At 35.4% G+C, this 20,512-nt stretch overlaps 2 protein-coding genes, 1 long non-coding RNA gene and 2 other non-coding genes across 5 annotated transcripts; 2 read left to right on the forward strand and 3 right to left on the reverse strand.

Annotated features, from left to right (window-relative positions):
* On the forward strand, window positions 1-3,105 carry LOC110908789 (thylakoid membrane protein slr0575). The gene is made up of 9 exons (XM_022153768.2): window positions 1-416; window positions 701-747; window positions 1,109-1,211; window positions 1,468-1,554; window positions 1,701-1,784; window positions 1,899-1,952; window positions 2,084-2,164; window positions 2,791-2,836; window positions 2,931-3,105. Exons 1-9 carry the CDS (start codon window positions 135-137, stop codon window positions 2,987-2,989), a joined length of 843 nt encoding a protein of 280 aa, XP_022009460.1. The 5' UTR covers window positions 1-134; the 3' UTR covers window positions 2,990-3,105.
* A 719-nt stretch (window positions 3,106-3,824) lies between these two features.
* Window positions 3,825-3,908, reverse strand: TRNAL-CAA. The gene has a single exon. It is a non-coding gene; the product is annotated as a tRNA-Leu (tRNA).
* Window positions 3,909-4,196: 288 nt separating this feature from the next.
* LOC118482130 lies at window positions 4,197-4,657 on the forward strand. The gene is made up of 2 exons (XR_004867390.1): window positions 4,197-4,328; window positions 4,433-4,657. It is a non-coding gene; the product is annotated as an uncharacterized LOC118482130 (long non-coding RNA).
* A 593-nt stretch (window positions 4,658-5,250) lies between these two features.
* Window positions 5,251-5,334, reverse strand: TRNAL-CAA. Its single transcript has one exon. It is a non-coding gene; the product is annotated as a tRNA-Leu (tRNA).
* Window positions 5,335-8,678: 3,344 nt separating this feature from the next.
* LOC110908790 lies at window positions 8,679-13,946 on the reverse strand. The gene is made up of 12 exons (XM_022153769.2): window positions 13,557-13,946; window positions 12,844-12,941; window positions 12,660-12,746; window positions 12,412-12,580; window positions 11,517-12,323; window positions 10,856-11,004; window positions 10,567-10,752; window positions 10,374-10,464; window positions 10,118-10,286; window positions 9,918-10,028; window positions 9,732-9,831; window positions 8,679-8,927 (listed from the first exon to the last, which is right to left on the reverse strand). Exons 1-12 carry the CDS (start codon window positions 13,785-13,787, stop codon window positions 8,897-8,899), a joined length of 2,229 nt encoding a protein of 742 aa, XP_022009461.1. The 5' UTR covers window positions 13,788-13,946; the 3' UTR covers window positions 8,679-8,896.
* Window positions 13,947-20,512: the final 6,566 nt, after the last annotated feature.

The following is a 20,512-nucleotide window of genomic DNA, read 5'->3' on the forward strand; positions in this document are numbered from 1 at the left end:
GTAGCGGACATATTGACACGTCATTAGAAATTGGCGGTTGTAACGAAACTTAATCCATCTTCTTCCCTAACGAGTAACAAACAGTATCATTTTATTCAGTTATTCCTGTGACATTAATCACTAGCACCAAAACAATGAAAGCAGCAACTGCATCGATCATCGGAGGAGGTAACGTCCTCTGTTCTCATCGGTTAAATCTCTCCGGCAACCATCAATTAATCTCTTTCAATCCGCTTTCATCGCTCAATCTCCGACGTAGCTCAAACTACCTCACTATTCAGGATCAGTTGCCGCCTAAAAGTAACCTTAAGTTTAAGTTTGTTATCGCTAAAGCAGCTGATTCGTCTCAGGCTGTTCCTGCTGCCCCTACCGGTGGCAAATCGATAGTTGAAGACGATGAGTTTTCGCTCGCAAAGGTACTAGTTACATAATTGTTTTTCAACGGTGCTGTTTGTTTATGCATCTAGTTGATGATTGGAATGTTATATTTGATATAATATAATTTGGATAATATACTTGCATACTTATGTTTATTTTAATTAAAAGTTATGAATTGATTGGATTTTATCTTTATTGTATTATGCTTTTAGAGGAAATAGGTAATAAATTAGAATTTAGGTTAATGGTGTGGGTTAATGTTAAATTGTTTAAGCCTGTATTGCTGAATTGTATATTTATTATTATGACCTCTTTTCTGCAGATCTCTTTTGGTGTTATTGGACTTGGTGTTGGATTATCGCTCCTATCGTAAGCACATTGATCATACTTTATGCTTTAAGTTTCATGTCCAAAGTAGTACATAACGGAGAGTGAAAACGAAAACCTAGGTTTCATTTTAAGACCATGCATAACGGTTTCACTAAAAAATGAAAAAGTGACTGTCATGTAGGCTGGAGGGCTTTCACTCACTTTTTATTTCTCTAATGGTTTCACATAGAAATTAAATAAAACAAAGAAAAACAAAGCATTGTGATCGACAACCTCCCCTCTCACCCCGGTCACGCACTCACGCCCCACCGTGGAGGTGTTTCACGCTCTTTTGGGCCACTTGGCAAGGGGCATTAGCCCATAACGCACAGTCTAACATTGTGTTGCACGTGTTTTACAGTTATGGTTTTGGGGCATACTTCAATATTCTCCCTGGATCTGAATGGTCTGCGTTGATGTTAACATATGGATTTCCTTTGTCGATTATTGGGATGGCTCTTAAGGTGAGCCATTTTTTCGCTTTTATTAATCATCCTCCCCTTATATCCAGCATTCTCGGGGTACTTAATACCATGTTGAGTTTGCATAAATCATAACTTTGTTTGTAAATGCTTGTGACTTCGAAGGACATCGTGTTCCTGACGACAACATGATTTAAAACTTGTACTCATCTTTTGTAGTACATGTCAACTGCAATTACAAGTAAATGATACTTTTATTCCTCCATGTTTAATGTATCACTGTATTACATTTTTGCAGTATGCAGAACTCAAACCAGTACCATGTTTGACATACGCTGATGCTCAGAATTTAAGAGAAAAATGTGCAACTCCAATCCTTAAGCAGGTTAGAAAGATAAATTTTGCAATATGCTATTAACGCTTTATAGTTATTACTTTAGACACGTGTCAATGTGGTTAGAGATAGTTTTGTTGACTGTGTTCTGCAATTTTTTCTCCATCATTACCATTAAACTGTCTCCCTTGTATTAGGTTAGAGATGATGTTATCAGATACCGATATGGGGATGAGCAACATTTGGATGAGGCTTTAAAACGTATATTCCAGTATGGCCTGGTAAGTTCTTGCTTTTATATACATCTTATGCAGGTGTTTGTTATTACTTTCTGCAGATTATCAGTTAACCACTGGCTAATGTTGGTATATCATATATGTCATCATTTGGTTTAGGGTGGAGGTGTAGCAAGAAGAAATGCTCCGGTGTTGCAAAAAATTCGTGAAGAAGTGAGCCTCTTGACTTCCATCAACATATTGTTAAAACTTAAAACCAAATTATATATGAGGACGATTTTGTCTGATTTTCGCTAATGACCATTTTCGGGCATTTGTCTTACTTCCTGGGTATGATGGTTCAGGTTACCGAAGATGGTAAATACTGCTTAGTGTTGGTGTTTGAGGCAAAAGCACTTGAGTTGGCTGATTTTGAGAAGAGACAGGTAATCCTTTTTTTAACAACTACTTCCCAACTTCAAAATTGGTCATATCTTGATGTGGCAAATTCTAACTATAGTATTAAAAGAGTAAATTACGTTTTTGGCCCCTGTGGTTATATTACTTTTACTATATTAGCCCAAAATAAGAACTTTTAACATATCTGCCCCCATGGTCTCTATAACTAACCATTTTGGCCCCTAAATCTAACCATTTTAGCCCCCATGGTCTCTATAACTAACCATTTAGGCCCCCATGATCTATAGACTTAGGGGCCAAAATGGTTAGTTATAGAAACCATGAGGGCAGATATGTTAAACTTTCTTGTTTTGGGTTAATATTGTGAAAGTGATATAATCACAGGGGCCAAAAACGTAATTTACTCGTATTAAAATATAATCTATATATTTTCAATAATATCATTTAGGAGAGTTTACGCGTTTAAATGCACTCTAGACGACTTTCTACCCATTCAACGATTTGAACCATTTGATGTTTAGTTAACCTTTAATGTTTTTCCGTTTGACCCATTGGAAATAAGAACAGTGTGAGAGTTCTACCTCTATGGTTTTGGTTTGGCTATGTATATGTGTGAATTATATAACTCACGTTAAACAATTCCGTTTCACAGGAAAAATTTGCTTCCTTTTTTGGCCCGGGAATCACAGCCAAAGTTGGTGAGTTCTGACTTGTTACATTTAGTTTTTATACCAATTTTAGAAACTTTTTAACAATTAAATTAAAATTCATTGGGATTTGAATTGTATGCAGGGAAAGGAGAAGAAGAGAACATGTATGATGTAAGCCTAATTTCCAACACAACACTGTAATTACTCACAGCTACTTGCATCCACTTTGTACCTCCTTAGAACTAGATTTTCCATAGCATCGGAAAACATTGTATTATTAATCATATAACAGAATCAATATATTTCCATTCATGTCATTCATGTTAGAAGTAGTGAACTACAGCAAACATCAAGCTTTTCATCAAGTAATTTGAACTCAAAACTCAATTTGAGGTCAGCTTTAAACAAACTCGACACACATCCTTAGCTCAGGGCCGGCCCACGCCCAAGTATTTTGAGGCTTGGGCTTTAGGCCTCCAAATCAATAGGGCTTCCGACTTTAAAAAAATTATATATGATATTTGGGCTGGATTGAACCTATCTTTACACATACAAAAAATGTATAAAAATACAAAAAAATTAAATTAACTTCGCCAACAATAAACCTTTTAGTTTATTTTGCCGGTTCCAAGCCCGGGTAAAGGAGGATTTTTCTCAAATAATATTTTTTTTTTTTGGGAAAAAGACCTCAATTTTTTTATTCGCTTTAGGCCACCAAAATGGCTAAGCCGGCCCTGCCTTAGCTTGCAATTTTCACACTATGGTATCTGGTTTTCAACAATCCTTTACTTTTAAAAAGGCAAACTCCATCTTAACAATTCATTTGTTCTTACAAGTATCTATGCATATTTTATGTACATAAATAGATTAATATGGTGTAAATAAATGCAAGATACAGAAAATTTTATTTTACACATTGAACAATTTGAAATCAATAACTCATTAAGTGTGAAATCAATAGTTAATGGATATACATGAGCAGGCATGTTTTCTTTTTTGTTTAGTTTCAACAAAAAAAAATCTAGAAAAAAATACATGTCAGAAGTGGGATTTGAACCCACGCCCTCTCTCGAAGACCAGAACTTGAGTCTGGCGCCTTAGACCACTCGGCCATCCTGACTTTTGTGTCTAGCTTCCCTCATTTACATATGAAACTTGGAAAATAAAACCTTCAGCAATTTTGTTCATTTAACAGATTAATGACTCTGTGCAACTTGAGTAAACAGTAGATTTCATAGCCGTTGTTTTCTATATTTAAATGCTAAAGCTGAAATTTTGCAGTCTAACTTAAGTGTAACAAAACGAATTAGTCTCATTAACGTCAAACCCAGATTGTATATTACAAAATTAATCAAAATAAACCAACCCTTAGAATTGGGATTAACATGTTATCCATGATATTCAGCACGTGTTCGTCCCGTTCGCTTTTGATACCTTTGGGGCTCTCGCCCCTGACGTGGTGCAGTTCCTCAAGCAGGTTCAGCAAGTGGTAAGCAGTAACACCGTTCATGTTAAGGGGCAGAATTTTGTGTTGAGCAAGGTAGGGTTTGCTATTCAAAAGGGGATAGCGACGCAACTTGTTGCCCGTCTACCTGCCATTTGTCTGTAATCGTCTCTGTTTTAATGAAAATGAATTAAATAAAGGAAAAGGAGGAAACTGATGATTCATGTGAAGAAATGGGGATCAATGAGAGGACGTTACGGCTAGAGTACACATCAGTAAATCACCTGCCTGGATTACTTTACACTGCTATAATTATTTGAAATTATATGTACATGCTACAATGTATACATCTCTGAGCATACGTATATAGCCCACGTATTGCAGCTCAGAATCTTGAATAAACAACGAGATAATCCTTGTATGAATCAAGGAATCATGGATCCGGTGTTCGTCGGCTATCTTCCATTTCCAATGATTTAATTATCCTTCTGTGCCACGTGGCGGTTTCAGGATCAAACCTGAGCTCCCACGTAGGCCAGTAGTGCAGGTCCTGTTTCAGTGTCAGCACCCTTGGCTTCCCATTTAAATGGACTGTCTTACACGAACAAATTCTCCGTCTTCAATGGACATCTGGATAGATGGATGGTGCCTATATTCTTTCACAAAACACAAACTTAACTCATTTTTTTTAAATTGACCTTTAAATTAATTTGTTTGTATATATTTTGTAACTGGAATGTTACATATATAAATTTTAAGCGATGAACATCTGAAATCATATATAAATTTTATATTAAAAAGTATTTTACGACTTATGAAATGTTTATATAAAATTTAAAATTATCAAAAAGAAGTTTCTTTTTGATTTTTATGTATTTCTATATGAACCAGGCTATATATGTTCTGTAAAGGAGGGACACAAGTTAAATTAAACAAAAGAAGGGCTTAATGGAAATACATGAGCAGGCAGGTTTTCTTTTTCGTTTGATTTTAACAAAAAAAATCTAGAAAAAAAAAATGTCAGAAGTGGGATTTGAACCCACGCCCTCTCTCGAAGACCAGAACTTGAGTCTGGCGCCTTAGACCACTCGGCCATCCTGACTTTTGTGTCTACACACCGTCCTTTCATTCTATTAAATGAGGGAAGAAACAGATGATGCTCTATCTCCATGTTTGTTGTGTGACATGAGGGAAGAAACTAGGATTCACATTTTGTGGGATTGTTTTGCAAAATTGGTTTCGTATGGACAGTTTTTACGTGGTTAAAATTGCCTATCCCGGATCAGATTTCCTCCATCCAATAAATCCTAGGTATGGCTTTGGATATGAACGGATCAAAGGCGTGGAAGAAAATTGTCGGAGCAGTTTTGCAAGTGGCGGCTTGGGAGATATGGAAAATGGGGAATGCAAAAAATTTCTAATAGTCATCACATTCATTTCAATCGAACGGCGGAAATCATCAAAGAAAACTCTTTTATTTGGATTAGTGGTAGATCGAAACTTTGTAATTTTAAGTGGGATAGGTGGAGTGATTTTAATATTCGATATATAATTTTGTAATCGTCAGGTCACAATCGCTTGCTGGCCCGTTTTTCTATATATTTATATAGAAGTTTAGCCCTTAAAAAAGGATATGTTATCTTTAGATTCACAAATCCCAAAAAAGCCCAAAACACATTTATTTTGCCTAATTTCCAACAACACTGTAATTACTCAAAGCTACTTGGATCTTGCATCCACTTTGTACAACTAGATTTTCCATAGCATGGTAAAACATTGTATTATGAATTATATAAAAGAATCACACTATTGCCATAAAGATATGCCGTATCATTCATGTTAGAGGTAGTGAACTCCAGCCAAAATCAAGCTTTTCATCAAGTAATTTGAACTCAAAAATCAATTTGATGTCAGCTAAGTTAACCTTTAAACAAATTCGACACATCCTTCCTTAGCTTTATCCTTGCAATTATCAAGTCATGACATCTATTTTTAAATATCATTTACTTTTAAAGGCAAAAGATCAAATACAAATAATCTTAACATACTAAACATACAAATTGAAGGAAAACCCAAAAAGACAAGGTGGCATTTTTGTAATTACCACCAACTATCAAAGTTACAACAAAAAGTACCTAAAAAAACACAATTTTTTTTTTATTTTTAACATTTTTTATTAAAAAATCGCTACATTTCGTAAGAAAAAAAAAATTTTTTTTTTTTTGGCTGCTACTAAAAGTAGCGATTTTTTAATAAAAAATGTTAAAAAAATAAAATAAAATAATTTGTGTGTTTTTTTTATTTTTTTAGATTTTTTTAGGTTTTTGGGGGGGTTTAGTTTTTAGCATTTTAGCTTGGGTGGGGGGGGGGTAGGTTTTTTTAGGTTTTTTTTTTTTGGGGGGGGGGGGGGGGTAGGTTTTTTTTAGGTTTTTGGGGGGTAGGGGGTGGGGGGTTTAGGTTTTTTTTGGGGTGGGGGGAGTGGCTAGGTTTTTTTAGGTATATTTGTAGAGTAACTTTGATAGTTATTGATAATTACAAAAATGCCACCTTGTCTTTTTGAGTTTTTCTTCAATTTGTATGTTTAGTATGTTAAGATTATTTGTACAAGAACTTTACCCTACTTTTAAAAGACAAACTCCATCTTAACAATACATTTGTTCTTACAATTACCCTTGCATATTTTATGTACATTAATTAATACGATGTAAATAAATGCAAGATACACAACTACGATTTTCAATAAAAGTAATATTAATTATTTTAAGATTGAATTCAAAATTCAAATAACACATTACATAATTATAACAAACTAGTTGACGCCCCACCCACGTTGCGGGGTGATGGCCGAATAATTCTCAATCAATTAGAAAACATAACTATAATTTTGCTAGGGAAAAAATTAAAACGATGATAAGATCGTAATTTTTGCCTTAGGGCAAAAATGTAATTTTTCAGAACTAATGAGCGAGTGTTAGGCAGCTCTTTGACACGAAAAAAAATTAAATGGAGTAAACCAATTAAAACATAAAACTTTTATAGTTTTGCTAAAAAAAATAAAACGATGGGAAAAGCGTAATTTTGAACCGAGGGCGAGATGATAATTTTAATTCAGGGATGAAATCGTAAACTAAAAGGATCAATGGGGGAGTGCCAGGCACCTGCCGGCATGACTGCAAATTTACAAATGGGGGCAAACTTGTAATTTAACCATGAAAACAAACAAAAACGATGGAGAAATTGTAAACTTAAGTTGGGGGAAAAATCATAATTTGGCTGTGAGAAAAAAAATAATAATGGCAAAACGCTAAATTTAAACGAAGCAAAATCGTAATTTTTAACCGAGTGCAAAATTGAAATTTTTAGCTGGGAGCAAAAGCGTACATTTATTTTTAAGTAGGGGTAAAAACATAATTTTTAACTGATGGCAAAATCGTAATTTTAAAGAAAAAAACTAACGGTAAAAGTGTAAATTTAAATGGGGCAAAATCGTAATTTTTAACCGAGTGCAAAATCGAAATTTTTAGCTAGGAGTAAAAGCACGAATTTATTTTTAAGTGGTGGTAAAAACATAATTTTGAACTGATGGCAAAATCGTAATTTTAAAGGAAAAAAACTAATGGCAAAAGTGTAAATTTAAACGAGGCAAAATCGTAATTTTTAACTGATGGCAAAATCGAAATTTTTAGCTGGGAGTAAAAGAGCAAATTTATTTTTAAGTGGGAGCAAAAACATAATTTTATACTGATGGCAACATCGTAATTTTAATGCGGGATAAAATCCTAAATTTGTTGGGTCAATAAGGAAGTGTCAGGCAGCTGCCTAGCACTGTTGACTATCCCGCCCATGTGACCCAATAAGGGGGCAAAACTATGCCCGCCGACACTATCATTTGTAGTTGTTGAAAATACTTTATTACGTTCCTTTTTAGTAAGGATCCACCGTACACAAAACTATTCACGAACCCAAATCAACCAACCAACTATGGAGTGAAATCTCATTGCAACCCAAAAGAACCCGAATCAATTCGATTCGATTGCAACAATGTTCCCGATTTACCAAATGAGCCCATACCCAATTTTCAACCTTTTCCAACATTCTTCGGGTTCACGAGCCAAAAACTTGATCTCGATTACCAAAGCAATTGTGGCGACATACCCAAGCATTTCGTTGAAATCGATTGTTTACTCAGAAGCACCCCTCACACCCTTATGCAAACTCAATTAGACTGAGTGTTGTGAAACTATGTTCAGGGCGTGACCATCAAGCATTTTTCAAAATAAACAAGTCATCCCACAAACCTATCAATTTGACCCATACCAATCCTATTTAGCTAAACGTTTCACATGTTTAAACCCAACCTGATTCATTTAGATTAAACCTAAACTCAAAAATTTAATGTTAGATTTGTGTTGTATAAGAAAATCACAACTCTAAATACATCTTACATCACATGACCAAATTAACTTGACCTTCAAAATAATCATGTCCCTATATAGGTTACAAAAAGTTTGTTTAAATTCATGGAGCTAATATAAATTATATTCCATGAACTGTACATGAACAAAACACAGATCATCACGCGTTACAACAGGATTAAACTACGACTAATATAAGTCTTGAAAATAACATAGCATTACCCCTAGCAACAATAAAATGCACATCCACTAGTTTTTGTAGTGTTTTCTAAACCTTGTCCTGCAAAATAACACCACAAACCTGGTTAGCAACTACTTAACAAATGTTCCAAGAAACTGAAACAATTTTTGAAAATATTGTATCCTGTTGGAAAATGAAACACTTTTTGCGTTTGCACAGCATAAACACTTGTGAGTTTTTTGTTTTACATTGATGCATAAGTAGGAGGGTTTACGATTTGGTTTTGGCGGTTTTTACGTCAAACCATGAGCCAAACTATTAGTAACGGTTTAAGATTACCAAACCATTCAAACTTAAAACCGAACCAAACCAAACCGCCACCAACAGTTTGGGCTTTTGTTGGGCCTTTTCTATAAATGCATAAAACATAAAATAAAATTGTTGTAAAAATACATAAACAAGTTAATGTAGAAGCACAATTGTTTTTAAAAAGCCCAGATTAAGTAAAGAAATAAAATCCACACTAGCCAAGTATTAATAAGAGATGTCTAGATTGTTTTAAAAAATAGGCAACTATGCAATTATATATGTGTGTATATATTAACATTTGAAATATTTGTTAAACTTATGGTCCGGTCCGGTTTTATACGGTTGGTTTTTGCTATAAATCGTAAACCAAACCGTTCGCTACGGTTTGAAAAAACTGAAAAAGTGATCGCAAAACAAAACCAGTTTGGACAGTCTCACGGTTTTAAACTAAACCGTGAACACCCCTATGCATAAGGCAGTTACATAGTTGTCTTTCTCTATCCCAAATTCATTTAGAATATAATGTCCCCATAGTGCTCTATAATACAAGTATATAACATCTAAAAAGCAAAAAAGAAAAAGGATAAGAGTTACCTCAAGACATTTATGTGTTTTTCAATCAAATCCATCTGTTCATCATCGAATTCAAACCATTTGTCAACCACTTCAACAGTATGATCCCCAGTTCCTATATCTGTATGTTGTGTAGTAGTTACACTTAACAGTATTATAAATATTAAAAATAAAATTAAACCTTCATAAACTGCATCTAGATCTCACCTTGAAGAAGAATTCCAGGATTCTCGGAACACCCTTTTAATCTCCAGTACATATGCCCACTGTTGTCCCTGAAAATCGGCTCTGCTCTCACAGCATCAGGCCTCGATTTATCTACATAATCACACATTTTAGATAATGGGTCAACCTAACAGATCAGGTATTATAATTTTTTGGTCATATAAATAAAAAAAAAAACTTACCAATTGGAACCATATCTTTACATGCAAGCATTTCAGCATGTGCTTCGGCTGCTTTATTCTTGATCTTGGAAACAATAGCATCATGTTCAGATAAAGTAAGAGGAACACCTTCTTTCGCTATGATTGCTTTGGCAATATCATCCTGCATTTTCTGCTTTATAGTTTTCTCCTATAGATTCAAAAACAAAACAAAACACACCAAATCATTAAAAACAAACTAATTTAAGTTATTCTTTATATAAACAACTATTTATACCTTATCTTTTGCAACCGAAAGTTTCTCCTTTGCTTCCTTTCTCTTTTCAGCAAACTTCACATTTTGATCATCAATCCAATTTCTTATCTTTCTGTTGAATAACACCAAGTATACAATCACTAATTCACTATACAAGTAAGTTAATATAAATGTTAAATCATTAAAGGTGTACATAATTAAATAATTATCTTACTCAGTTCCAAGAACTTCATCACACAGGAAAACCAAAAGCTTAAGTTTCATCGATGATTCCAAATTATCATATCCGGCAGCTGTCAAGTCTATAGAGTCCATGTGTTTCACGTTTGAGTCAGAGATGCAACTTTTTAGAGCTTTCAGCCATGAATCATTGCCATGACTCGGATCCGGTGTTGGTGATCTGAAAAATTATACGTCAGTATGAATATGTGTATCTACCATGCTGTAAATTTTTACACTACGATACTAGCTAAAGTAACAGAAATAAAATATATAGTACATACTCTGAGTCAGATTCCAATTCCTCTTGAATAACAGACAGCAGCTGGATATGAAACTGGATTACGGAAGTAAATTTCCCACGGCGTGTACTTCGGCCTTTAATTAGATCTCTCAAAACTGCTTCTGCCTGCCCTTTTTTCACATCTAAAATCTGCAAAAAGAAGGTAAATTACAGTGCGTTTCATTCAGGAAGAAACTTACATTCCAGATTATATTAAATGAAATAAAATATATGGTTAATATCAGTGATATATCACCGATATATCAGTTATCGGTCCCCGTGTGAAATATCGGTGTCAACTGTCAAATATCGGTCAAAATATTGGTACCGATATTATCAGCAATATTGACCGATATTTGACTGATATATCACCAATTTTCCTAATATCAGTATCTTTCTTCTTAGTTTTACCATTCATCTATCTTCTTATTGCTACTATTAATGTTAGCGTTAAATGTTGGTGTTTTAGGTATTAATCAATTCCTACTAGCTACAATTATTAGTGTTTTGCAAGTTGCAAAAGGTTAATTTGTTAATGGTATGAAATAAACATGATGTGAAAATTACCAATATCTCACCGCAATAACGTAAATCTCAAATATCAGTCCTTAACCGATATCCAATATTTTACCACATTAACTACTTAGAAAATTAGAGCTTACCTTTGCAAAAGTAGAGCAGAATTCCAAAAACTGCAATGCATTACCAGCATCTTCTTTTGAAAGGTCAACCCCAGCTACAGTTACCAACTCAGTTCCAGCTGGCAAAGGGATAACAGACTCAAAAAAGTTTGAAGTCTTCTTTTTTACTAAACATTGATTATCCTCTGAATGCTGGTTTGCATGTTGATCATGCGAAATGTTACTTTCTTTAACTTCATTTCCATCAACAGTCTTCTTTGACCCGTCTGTCTTCAATTTCTTTTGCTTCTTCTCGTTTATGGCATGATTAATCTCGGTCTCCGAAACATCATTAACCACACTGCCATCAGGCTTAACTTCAGGTCCCTTCCGCTTAACGTTCTTTGGTTTCTTCTCAACAGCATTTCCTTCAACAATTTCCGTTGACCCGTTTGACTTTAATTTCTTTTGGTCCTTTTCATTTAGGGCATTGTTCGTCTCGGTTTCTGAAACATTATTAACCCCATTGACATCCGGCTTGACTTCAAGACCCTTCCGTTTAACCTTCTTTGGTTTCTTCTCAACAACAGTTCCTTCAACAATCTCCGTTGATCCATTTGACTTTAGTTTCTTGTGGTTCTTTTCATTCAGGGTGTTGGTTGTCTCAGTTTCTGTAACATTATTAACCCCAATGTCATCAGGCTTAACTTCAAGTCCCTTCCGCTTCACTTTCTTTGGTTTCTTCTCAACAGGCGACGGGGCTGAAACAATAGGATTTGCATTTAAATCTGTTTTGCCATCAAACAGATTTTCCTTGCCCGGTTTCTTCGGTGACTTGGTAACAATTCCCTGATTAAATTTAGTGCTTTAATAAATTTCCAAACATGATAGCTGTAACTGTTATCAAAGAAACTAGAGGAAAAAAAAGAACCATCACCTCTGCTGGAGAAGCTAGCTTTCTTGGTGAAGCAGTTGTTTCTTTCACTCGCTTGTAATTACTAACATTTTGAGCACCTTTTGCAACAATCATGTCAGAAACAGACGTAAATCCACTTGCCTTTGCCATTTGAACGACCATACCAGTGGGCTGATGACCGCGCTTTTTCCTACGGTTAAAACAGCTCTTAGATTTTATCTTAGTTTAACAGATCATATATTGCAAAAATGTGGTTTTTATATACTTACATGCAGATGCTGCAATTGCAGACACCTTTACACTTGGGACAATCCCATTTTTCCAACAGTTCCACTTCTTCAACTTTCTCCCCATATCTTGATAAAGATAAACCATATGTTGAGATCAATAACTTGAAGTAATAACCAACATATAGTTTGATAAAAGTGTTGAAAACAGCAGAGAAAAACTAACCTGTTCAAGAGGCACGTGCGACAATACTTGATGTTACATGGCTTAGCCTTTGCTTGATTCTTGCAGTTAACATATACAGCATAGGTCTTCTGTCGGCACTACGAAAAGAATGAAATGTTTTAATAATAAACCAAAAAAACTTTTAACTTCTAGGTGAAAAAACAAATTACAGATTAATAAAAGAAATAACACAAGACTGAATACAGACTGAACTGATCATCTATCAATTAGAACCAAGCGTTTGAAGAATATATATAAGTTTGAAAAATTACATATAAATTTCCAATTCACATAATCCTTAATTCTGATTAATAGCTAGTCGGTACTCGGTACCCCCATCGCAGACTAGCGCTAGTGATTCTTACAAATTGACAATTAGTACTAACAAATTACTTTGCTCTGTGATTAATACAGATTGACTCTAAAAGTCAACACAGCTCCCATCTAGAACATAGTACAAACATATATCTCATATTCATTTCAGATCGCTTCGAATTCGCCTACACGTCCTAACAAAACTTCAAACATTAATCTAAACCTAAAAACAAAGCTTAAACAATCTCAATCACAAATCATAAGAAACATTAAAACACCTACCTCATATCGAATATAAAATCATGAAAACCCTAAAACATGGTATATAATCGATTAATCCCAAAACATAAACACTATCGCAGAAATTAAACTACGCAATCAAATCAAATCAAACATACTTGATGACAAGTAGTCCCGTTCTGAGAGTCGTAAATCTTGCCGTGAATAACACGAACACCTGGATTAGTATTCCTCTTCTGCGGTTTAGAGCTCTGGTTGTTAGACTTCATCTCAGACGTGATTTGCTTCTCCTCATCGCCGGTGGTGGTGACCGTTGTTGTTGTTGTTTTCTTCTTGGGAGTAGATAGGGTAGGTTTGGAGTTAGGGCTTGCAGTTGCAGCAATCGCCATTTGTGAGAGATTGAGATTGAGATTGAGATCTGAGAGTTTGCCAGATGTTGTTAAAGTGTGGGAATAGAGAGATTTAATATGATTCAAGGAGGGTTTTTGGAGGGAGCGTGTGGTGAATTTTTTCAATTACGGTTTTGGAATGATGGAGGGAAAATTTTTGGGAAAAAAATTTGGGAAAAATTGAAGGCGGCAACTGAATGTTTGGAATTTTTTTGTTTCTTGGTCCCTTGGGTTTCCAAATTTGATGATGGCGAGTCATGCAAATGCGTGTGCATCGTAAATGTGTGGTTTAGGTTAAAATTTATAAAAGTATAAGCTTGAAAAAATGTTATTAAAAGAAAGTGATCTGTGTATCCAATTTTATTTTTATAAATTAAATTGTAAAACTTAGAAGTGAAAATGATTTTTTATAACGGTAAATTTGGATCACGAACGGACCACTGGAGTATTATTGTGCCACCAGCAGAACCATCTGATCATATCTTTTTCACTAGACATAATGTCTATACACCAATTCAGAAGGAAACCCAATAAATATGGGAAAAACCCCTATCGTGGGAATCGAATTCAGGACCTATTGGTCCCAAAGCCTTATCTCACCCAAGATATCACTAGGCTATAAAGCCGTTGAACGTGAGATCTAAAATGAATCATGAGTGAGCGGGTCAAAGTCGACACAAACATGAAAGTTTGACCCATTAACTTCATTCTTTCTTTTTTCTTTTTTTCGGTTGGAATGGTATTTTTTTAATGGCAATGTTTGCTCCTACTTTATTATACCAATAGTCTTAAATTAATAGTCTATGCCAAGTTTGAATACGGGAACTCTCTTTTAAAAAGCAATGTCTTTACCAAGTGAGCGAGTCCCACATTGACGAAAAGCTATTTTATCAAACAGACAAAAAACAATTAAAAATTTGAATTTACATCGTTCGTCCCACTGTAAGTGGCGATTTTAATACGATTTAAAAAAAATGAATTTACATATGGTACGTGATTTAGGTAACGTTACACAATGACGTAATTTTATAGATTGTAAAATATTTTTTTTTTAAATTAACAAACTATAGTAATAGCCTACTAAAGAGAATAAAATGTTTATTAATATAGTGTAATTTAATTGCCGTTTGAAAATCATGATTGGGGGGGGGGGGGGGTAGTTCATGCAAGAAAGACCATAATACTCTTTTTCTATTTGTTATTTTAATTGTAAAATCTCCTTATTTACGTAAATGTCATCGAGTCATTTAGAATCATTGTTCTTGGGAAATATAGGGTTGAGACTCCTACATACAATTCGTACATGAAATCCCTTTTGTACAATAGCCAGACCCGTAGTTTTATTATACGGAGAAACCACACAAACTTTACTTGTTTCATTATATCCAGAAACTACAAAAGGTTTACTTGTTTTATCATATGAAGAAACTACAAAAATTTTACTTCCAGTAATAAACTCATAAACTTTGTTATTACGTTGCTCAATTACGTAACTTACAAATAATTATCACTTTTTACTTTACCTCAAAACTCAAATACCCGTTGTTTGCGACTTACAAATAAGTGTCACTTTTTACTTTACTTCGAAACTCAAATATTGACACAACACAAGAAAATATATTTTTTGGGTCGACTTACATGCCACTTAAACAAAGAATTGACCAAACACCACACATTTTAAGTTAAATGATTTAACACATGTGTTAACACGAATACAACACATTTATTAAATGGGTTAACTTGTTATAACTGTTTAAAAGTTTTTTTAAGCTCATATTTATATTTATATTGTAGAAGAGGTTATTTAAAAGTTCAAATTTCACTTAATTCTCAAAAGTGCAATTAATTTATGTATTTAACTATTTAACATATCATAATTTCCAAAGACTTCATCTTTTAGTTTTAGCAACGCATTATCTAGGCCTTATATGTATGTCTACTAATCCCAAACTAAATATATAAAACTAAATTTAGTAATTGAGAATGAGACAAATTAAAAAAAAAAAACCTTTGAAAGAACATTATTAATAAAAAATGTTTCATTTGACCATGAGTAACGGATTTTTAATTTCTCACCATGTCACTAGATATTACTTACATTCATAAATTGGACATTAAGCGGGCCGGCCTGAAACACAATTTGCAGGTTCAGCATGATATGTCACAAATAAATATATAGATCCGTTACGGTTGAAGCGTTCACCCCACTAACCGGTCAACTCACCAACTCGGTACATTTAACGCTCCTAGTGTTGATGGGTTGGTTTTCGGGTTATTCAAATTTGAAAAATTTAAAGTTGGATTCGCATTCGAATTATGCTTATGCATCGAATATCCAATTTGATTATAGATTGATTAAAATAAAGCTGAATACATGTACATTTTCATAAAATAAAAAAAGCTATAATCGAAATCAAATACATGGATCTAATTAGTTTGAAAATCACAAATTCGATTCGAAGATTCAAAACAATTCAAATGTGGTCAAGTTCAAATTTCGTTTTTTCAAGTTTGATTCAAGTAATGTACGCCACTACTTATAGGTTTAACTATAAATTTATTTAAGCTTTCTCTGCCTACTCCTTATAATGAACACAGGCAAGACATCCCGCCCCACTTTCTTTGCCTCGTTAGTGTAAAGAATCGAGAGAGAAATTTGGCCCATCTGTCTTTTTTAACAACAATTGTTACTCGTAGTCTACTTTACACCAGTTATTATAAACTACTCTCTTTGCCCAAGTTTAAACCTTTGATATTGTTAGGATTCAGAGCACACACACGAGATCAATAAACGAAAGCAATAAGAAAAGTAGACACGAGATTTACGTGGTTCGGTCACAGTGTGTAACCTACGTCCAAAGGGGTAACTAGGGTTTGTATTTTATTGAGTGATAATGATTACAAGTACAAGAGATATATTTATAGGCTAGAATTAGGGTTAGCCTCTTGCTAAACAAGTAACTAAACATCTGGGCCTAAAACACTTAAAGCCCATTAGGGTTAGGGTCGGCCGAAGCCTTTCCTTTCTTCTCTCTAATTATTGGCTAGCCTTAATGGGTTGAGCTGAAGACAACATCTCCAACAATCTCCCATTTGGTGTCTTCGGACCTCGAACTGCATCATCTCTTCTGTACTTCTGTAAATGAAAACCCCCTTGATCTTCAAAACTCCCTAGTTACCCGGCCTTCTCAGCATTATTCCTGAAGGGCAGCTGAAGCTATGCATAGCTTCAGCTTATCTAGCACCACAACCTTGGTAAACATATCTGTTGGATTCTTAGCACCTGGGACATTAACTGATTGAACCTTCACTGATCAATCCTCTGACAAAATGATACCTCATCCCTATGTGCTTCGTCTTCCCATTATAAACAGGATTCTTTGCAAGTTTCACTGCACTTTCATTGTCACGGTACAACGAGTAGTCAGCTTTATTCTTTCCTAACTCTTTCAAAAAAGCTTTCAACCATATTAGTTCTTTACTGGCCTCAGCTACTGCCATGTATTCAGCTTCTATAGTAGATAAAGCCACACTTTTCTGAAGCCTGGACATCCAACTCACTATTGTTCCTCCCACTGTAAAGACATATCCTGTAGTGCTTTTAAATGTCTCTTTACAACCAGCCAGGTCAGCATCTGTATAACCTTTGAGAACCACATCCTTTCCTAAACACAACCACGTCTTTGACGTACCTTTCAAATAACGAAGCACCCATTTAACTGCTTCCCAGTATTCTCTTCCCGGATTTGACACAAAGCGACTAACAACTCCAACTGCATGTGATATGCAGGTCTCGTGCATACCATAGCATACATTAGACTTCCTGTAGCATATGCATATGAACTCTAGCCATATCAGCTTTTTCTTCTTCTGTTATGGGACACTGGTCTTTAGTAAGCTTGAGGTGACTTCCTAAAGGCGTGTTTCTTGGATTGGTCTTCTCACTGTTCATACCAAATATCTCTAACACTTTCCCGATGTACTTCTCTTGAGATAGTGTCACTGAGCCATCTTTCTTGTTTCTGGTTATACTCATCTCGAGTATCTATCTGGCTGGACCCAAATCCTTCATCTCGAATTCTTTGGACATTTGCTTCTTTAACCTACTTATTTCTTTCATATCAAAACCTACAATTAACATATCGTTAAGGTAAAGTAACAATATGATATAAGAGTTGCTGAACTTCTTCAAATAGCAACAATGGTCCATCTGACATCTCTTGTACCATGACCTCTCCATGAAGTTATCAAACTTCATGTACCACTATCTAGGTGCCTGTTTAAGACCATACAGACTATTCTTCAATTTGCAGACCCGGTTCTCTTTCCCAACAACCTTGAATCCCTTAGGTTGTGCCATATAAATGTATTCATCTAGGTCACCATGTAGAAAAGTTGTTTTCACATCTATCTGCTCTAGATGCAACTTTTCTGCGGCTACAATACTAAGAACCAACCTAATGGTAGTCATCTTCACCACCGGATAGAAAATCTCATCATAATCAACTCTCTTCTTCTGCTGAAACCCCTTGACTACTAAACGGGCTTTGTACCGTTTAGAACCACCGTGTTCTTCTTCGATCCTGAAGACCCATTTATTTTTTAGAGTTCTTTTATCTGGCGGAAGCTTTACTAAGACCGAAGTCTTGTTTTTATCTAAAGAGCTCATCGCATCCTTCATTGCATGCTCCCACTTGATAAAATCTTTCATCTTAATGCCTCAGAGTAGCTTTCTGGTTCACCGTTTTCTGTCAAGATAATATAATTAACTGAAGGATTATATTTATTAAGCGGTTTACTAACTATGGTGGATCTCCTGACCCAATTTTCTGACGGGTCAGGCTGCTGTGGAGGTTGTTCTTCTTCTACTCTGAGCTCCCACTGTCAGAGACTTCTCCTGTCTCATTATATCCACCTTCAAACTCTTGTCTTGTGTCATCTTCATAGTCTGATTTGGGTTCTCTAACTGGTTCATTCTTTTGACCGTCAGTGTCAAACTCAACCACTTCTTTCTGAACCTCTGACTTATCCGAATTCCTGTCTTTGGACAGCTCTGCTTCATTGAATTCGACATGTTTACTTCTGATTAGCTTCCTGCTTTCACGATCCCAAAACCTGTAGCCCATTTTATCAGACCCATATCCAACGAGCGTGTACTTCTTTGCTTTGGCATCTAACTTGTCACCTTCAAGATCAATATCATAAGCACTACACCCGAATATTCTCAGGTGATCATACTCAACTGCTTTTCCCTTCTATTCTTCATGAGGAATCTTGAATCCCAATGATATCGAAGGCCCACGATTGATAAGATAAGCCGCAGTGTTAGCCGCATTAGCCCATAACATTTTTGGGAGCCCTGCATTCAATCTCATAATCCTGGCTCTCTCACATAGTGTTCTTTTCATCCTCTCTACAACCCCATTATGTTGCAGAGTTCCTGAAACTGTATTTATCATCTTGATCCCTCTCTCAACACAATAACTGTAAATTCTTTGCTGATGTATTCACCTCCGTTGTCAGACTTCAAGCATTTCACCTTCAAATCAGTTTCAAGTTCAACAACAGATTTCCATTTCTTAAATTTATCAAAAACTTCAGATTTATGTTTAAGAAAGTAAACCCTTACCTTGTGTGTTGAATTGTATATGAAGGTCACATAATAGCGAGATCCTCCAGGTGAAGCAACTGATGTCGGCCGTACACGTCTGAGTGAATCAACTCCAGTTTTTGAGCTTTTGGTGCTCTCCCTGTCTTCACAAAAGTCACCTTCTTTTTCTTGCCCAGGATGCACGGTTCACAAAACTCAGACTCGACCTGTTTCAATTCTGGAAGCTTTCCCTTGGTAACGAGCATCTTCATCCCCTTTTCACTCATGTGGCCGAGTCGTTGATGCCATAACTTTGATAGACTCGGCCCATCGGATACTTCATTGACCCATCGGTTGGCACCTCAACCATGTATAAAGTACCCCTCTTCTTTCCTCTAGCAATGTCCATATCGCCCTTAACAACTTTCCATTGTCCTTTACCAAAGTGGACATCATATCGCTGATCATCAAGCAGACCAATGGATATCAACGTCCTCTTCAAACCAGGAATGACCCGAACATTCTTCAAGGTCCAAATGGTTCCCAGTGGTGTTTTAAGTCTATGTCTCCAGATTATTAGCCAAGCGAACTTTACCAAAGTTACCTGTTCATAGATTCTTCATCCTCTTTGTGCTAGAAGTAGCATGAAACGATGCTCTTGGATCCATAATCCAAGCTTCAATAGTATTTTTGACACAGCAAATAAGAGCATCCCCTGAATCTAAGGTTGTGGTAGCATTCACCTCCTTTTTGTCTCTAGGAGGTTTAGTACACTGACTTCTAAAGTGCCCATGCTCATCACAGTTCCAGCATTGTATGTCTTTTCGTGGTTTTGCTGGTCTTGACTTGCTTTTTTCGTTTTGACTTTGACCTTCCTCCATTTTCACCTCTATTATTACTTTTTCCTCTCCCCCAGTACTGAGCAACGAACTTGTCTCTCCAGAATTCCTCCTTCTTGAGTCATCATTCAATATCAAGTCATGAACTTTAGCAAAAGTGAGGGTCTCAACTGCCCCAGTGACTGCAGTAATCGTTCCTGACCAGCTGTCAGGTAACGATGACAAGAGCAGGCATGCTTGCAATTCATAATCTATCTTGAATTTTACTGAATTCAAACGAGACAAGTGAGAATTAA

Source organism: Helianthus annuus, chromosome 9, assembly GCF_002127325.2.
Source record: "Helianthus annuus cultivar XRQ/B chromosome 9, HanXRQr2.0-SUNRISE, whole genome shotgun sequence".
Classification (NCBI taxonomy): domain Eukaryota; kingdom Viridiplantae; phylum Streptophyta; class Magnoliopsida; order Asterales; family Asteraceae; genus Helianthus; species Helianthus annuus.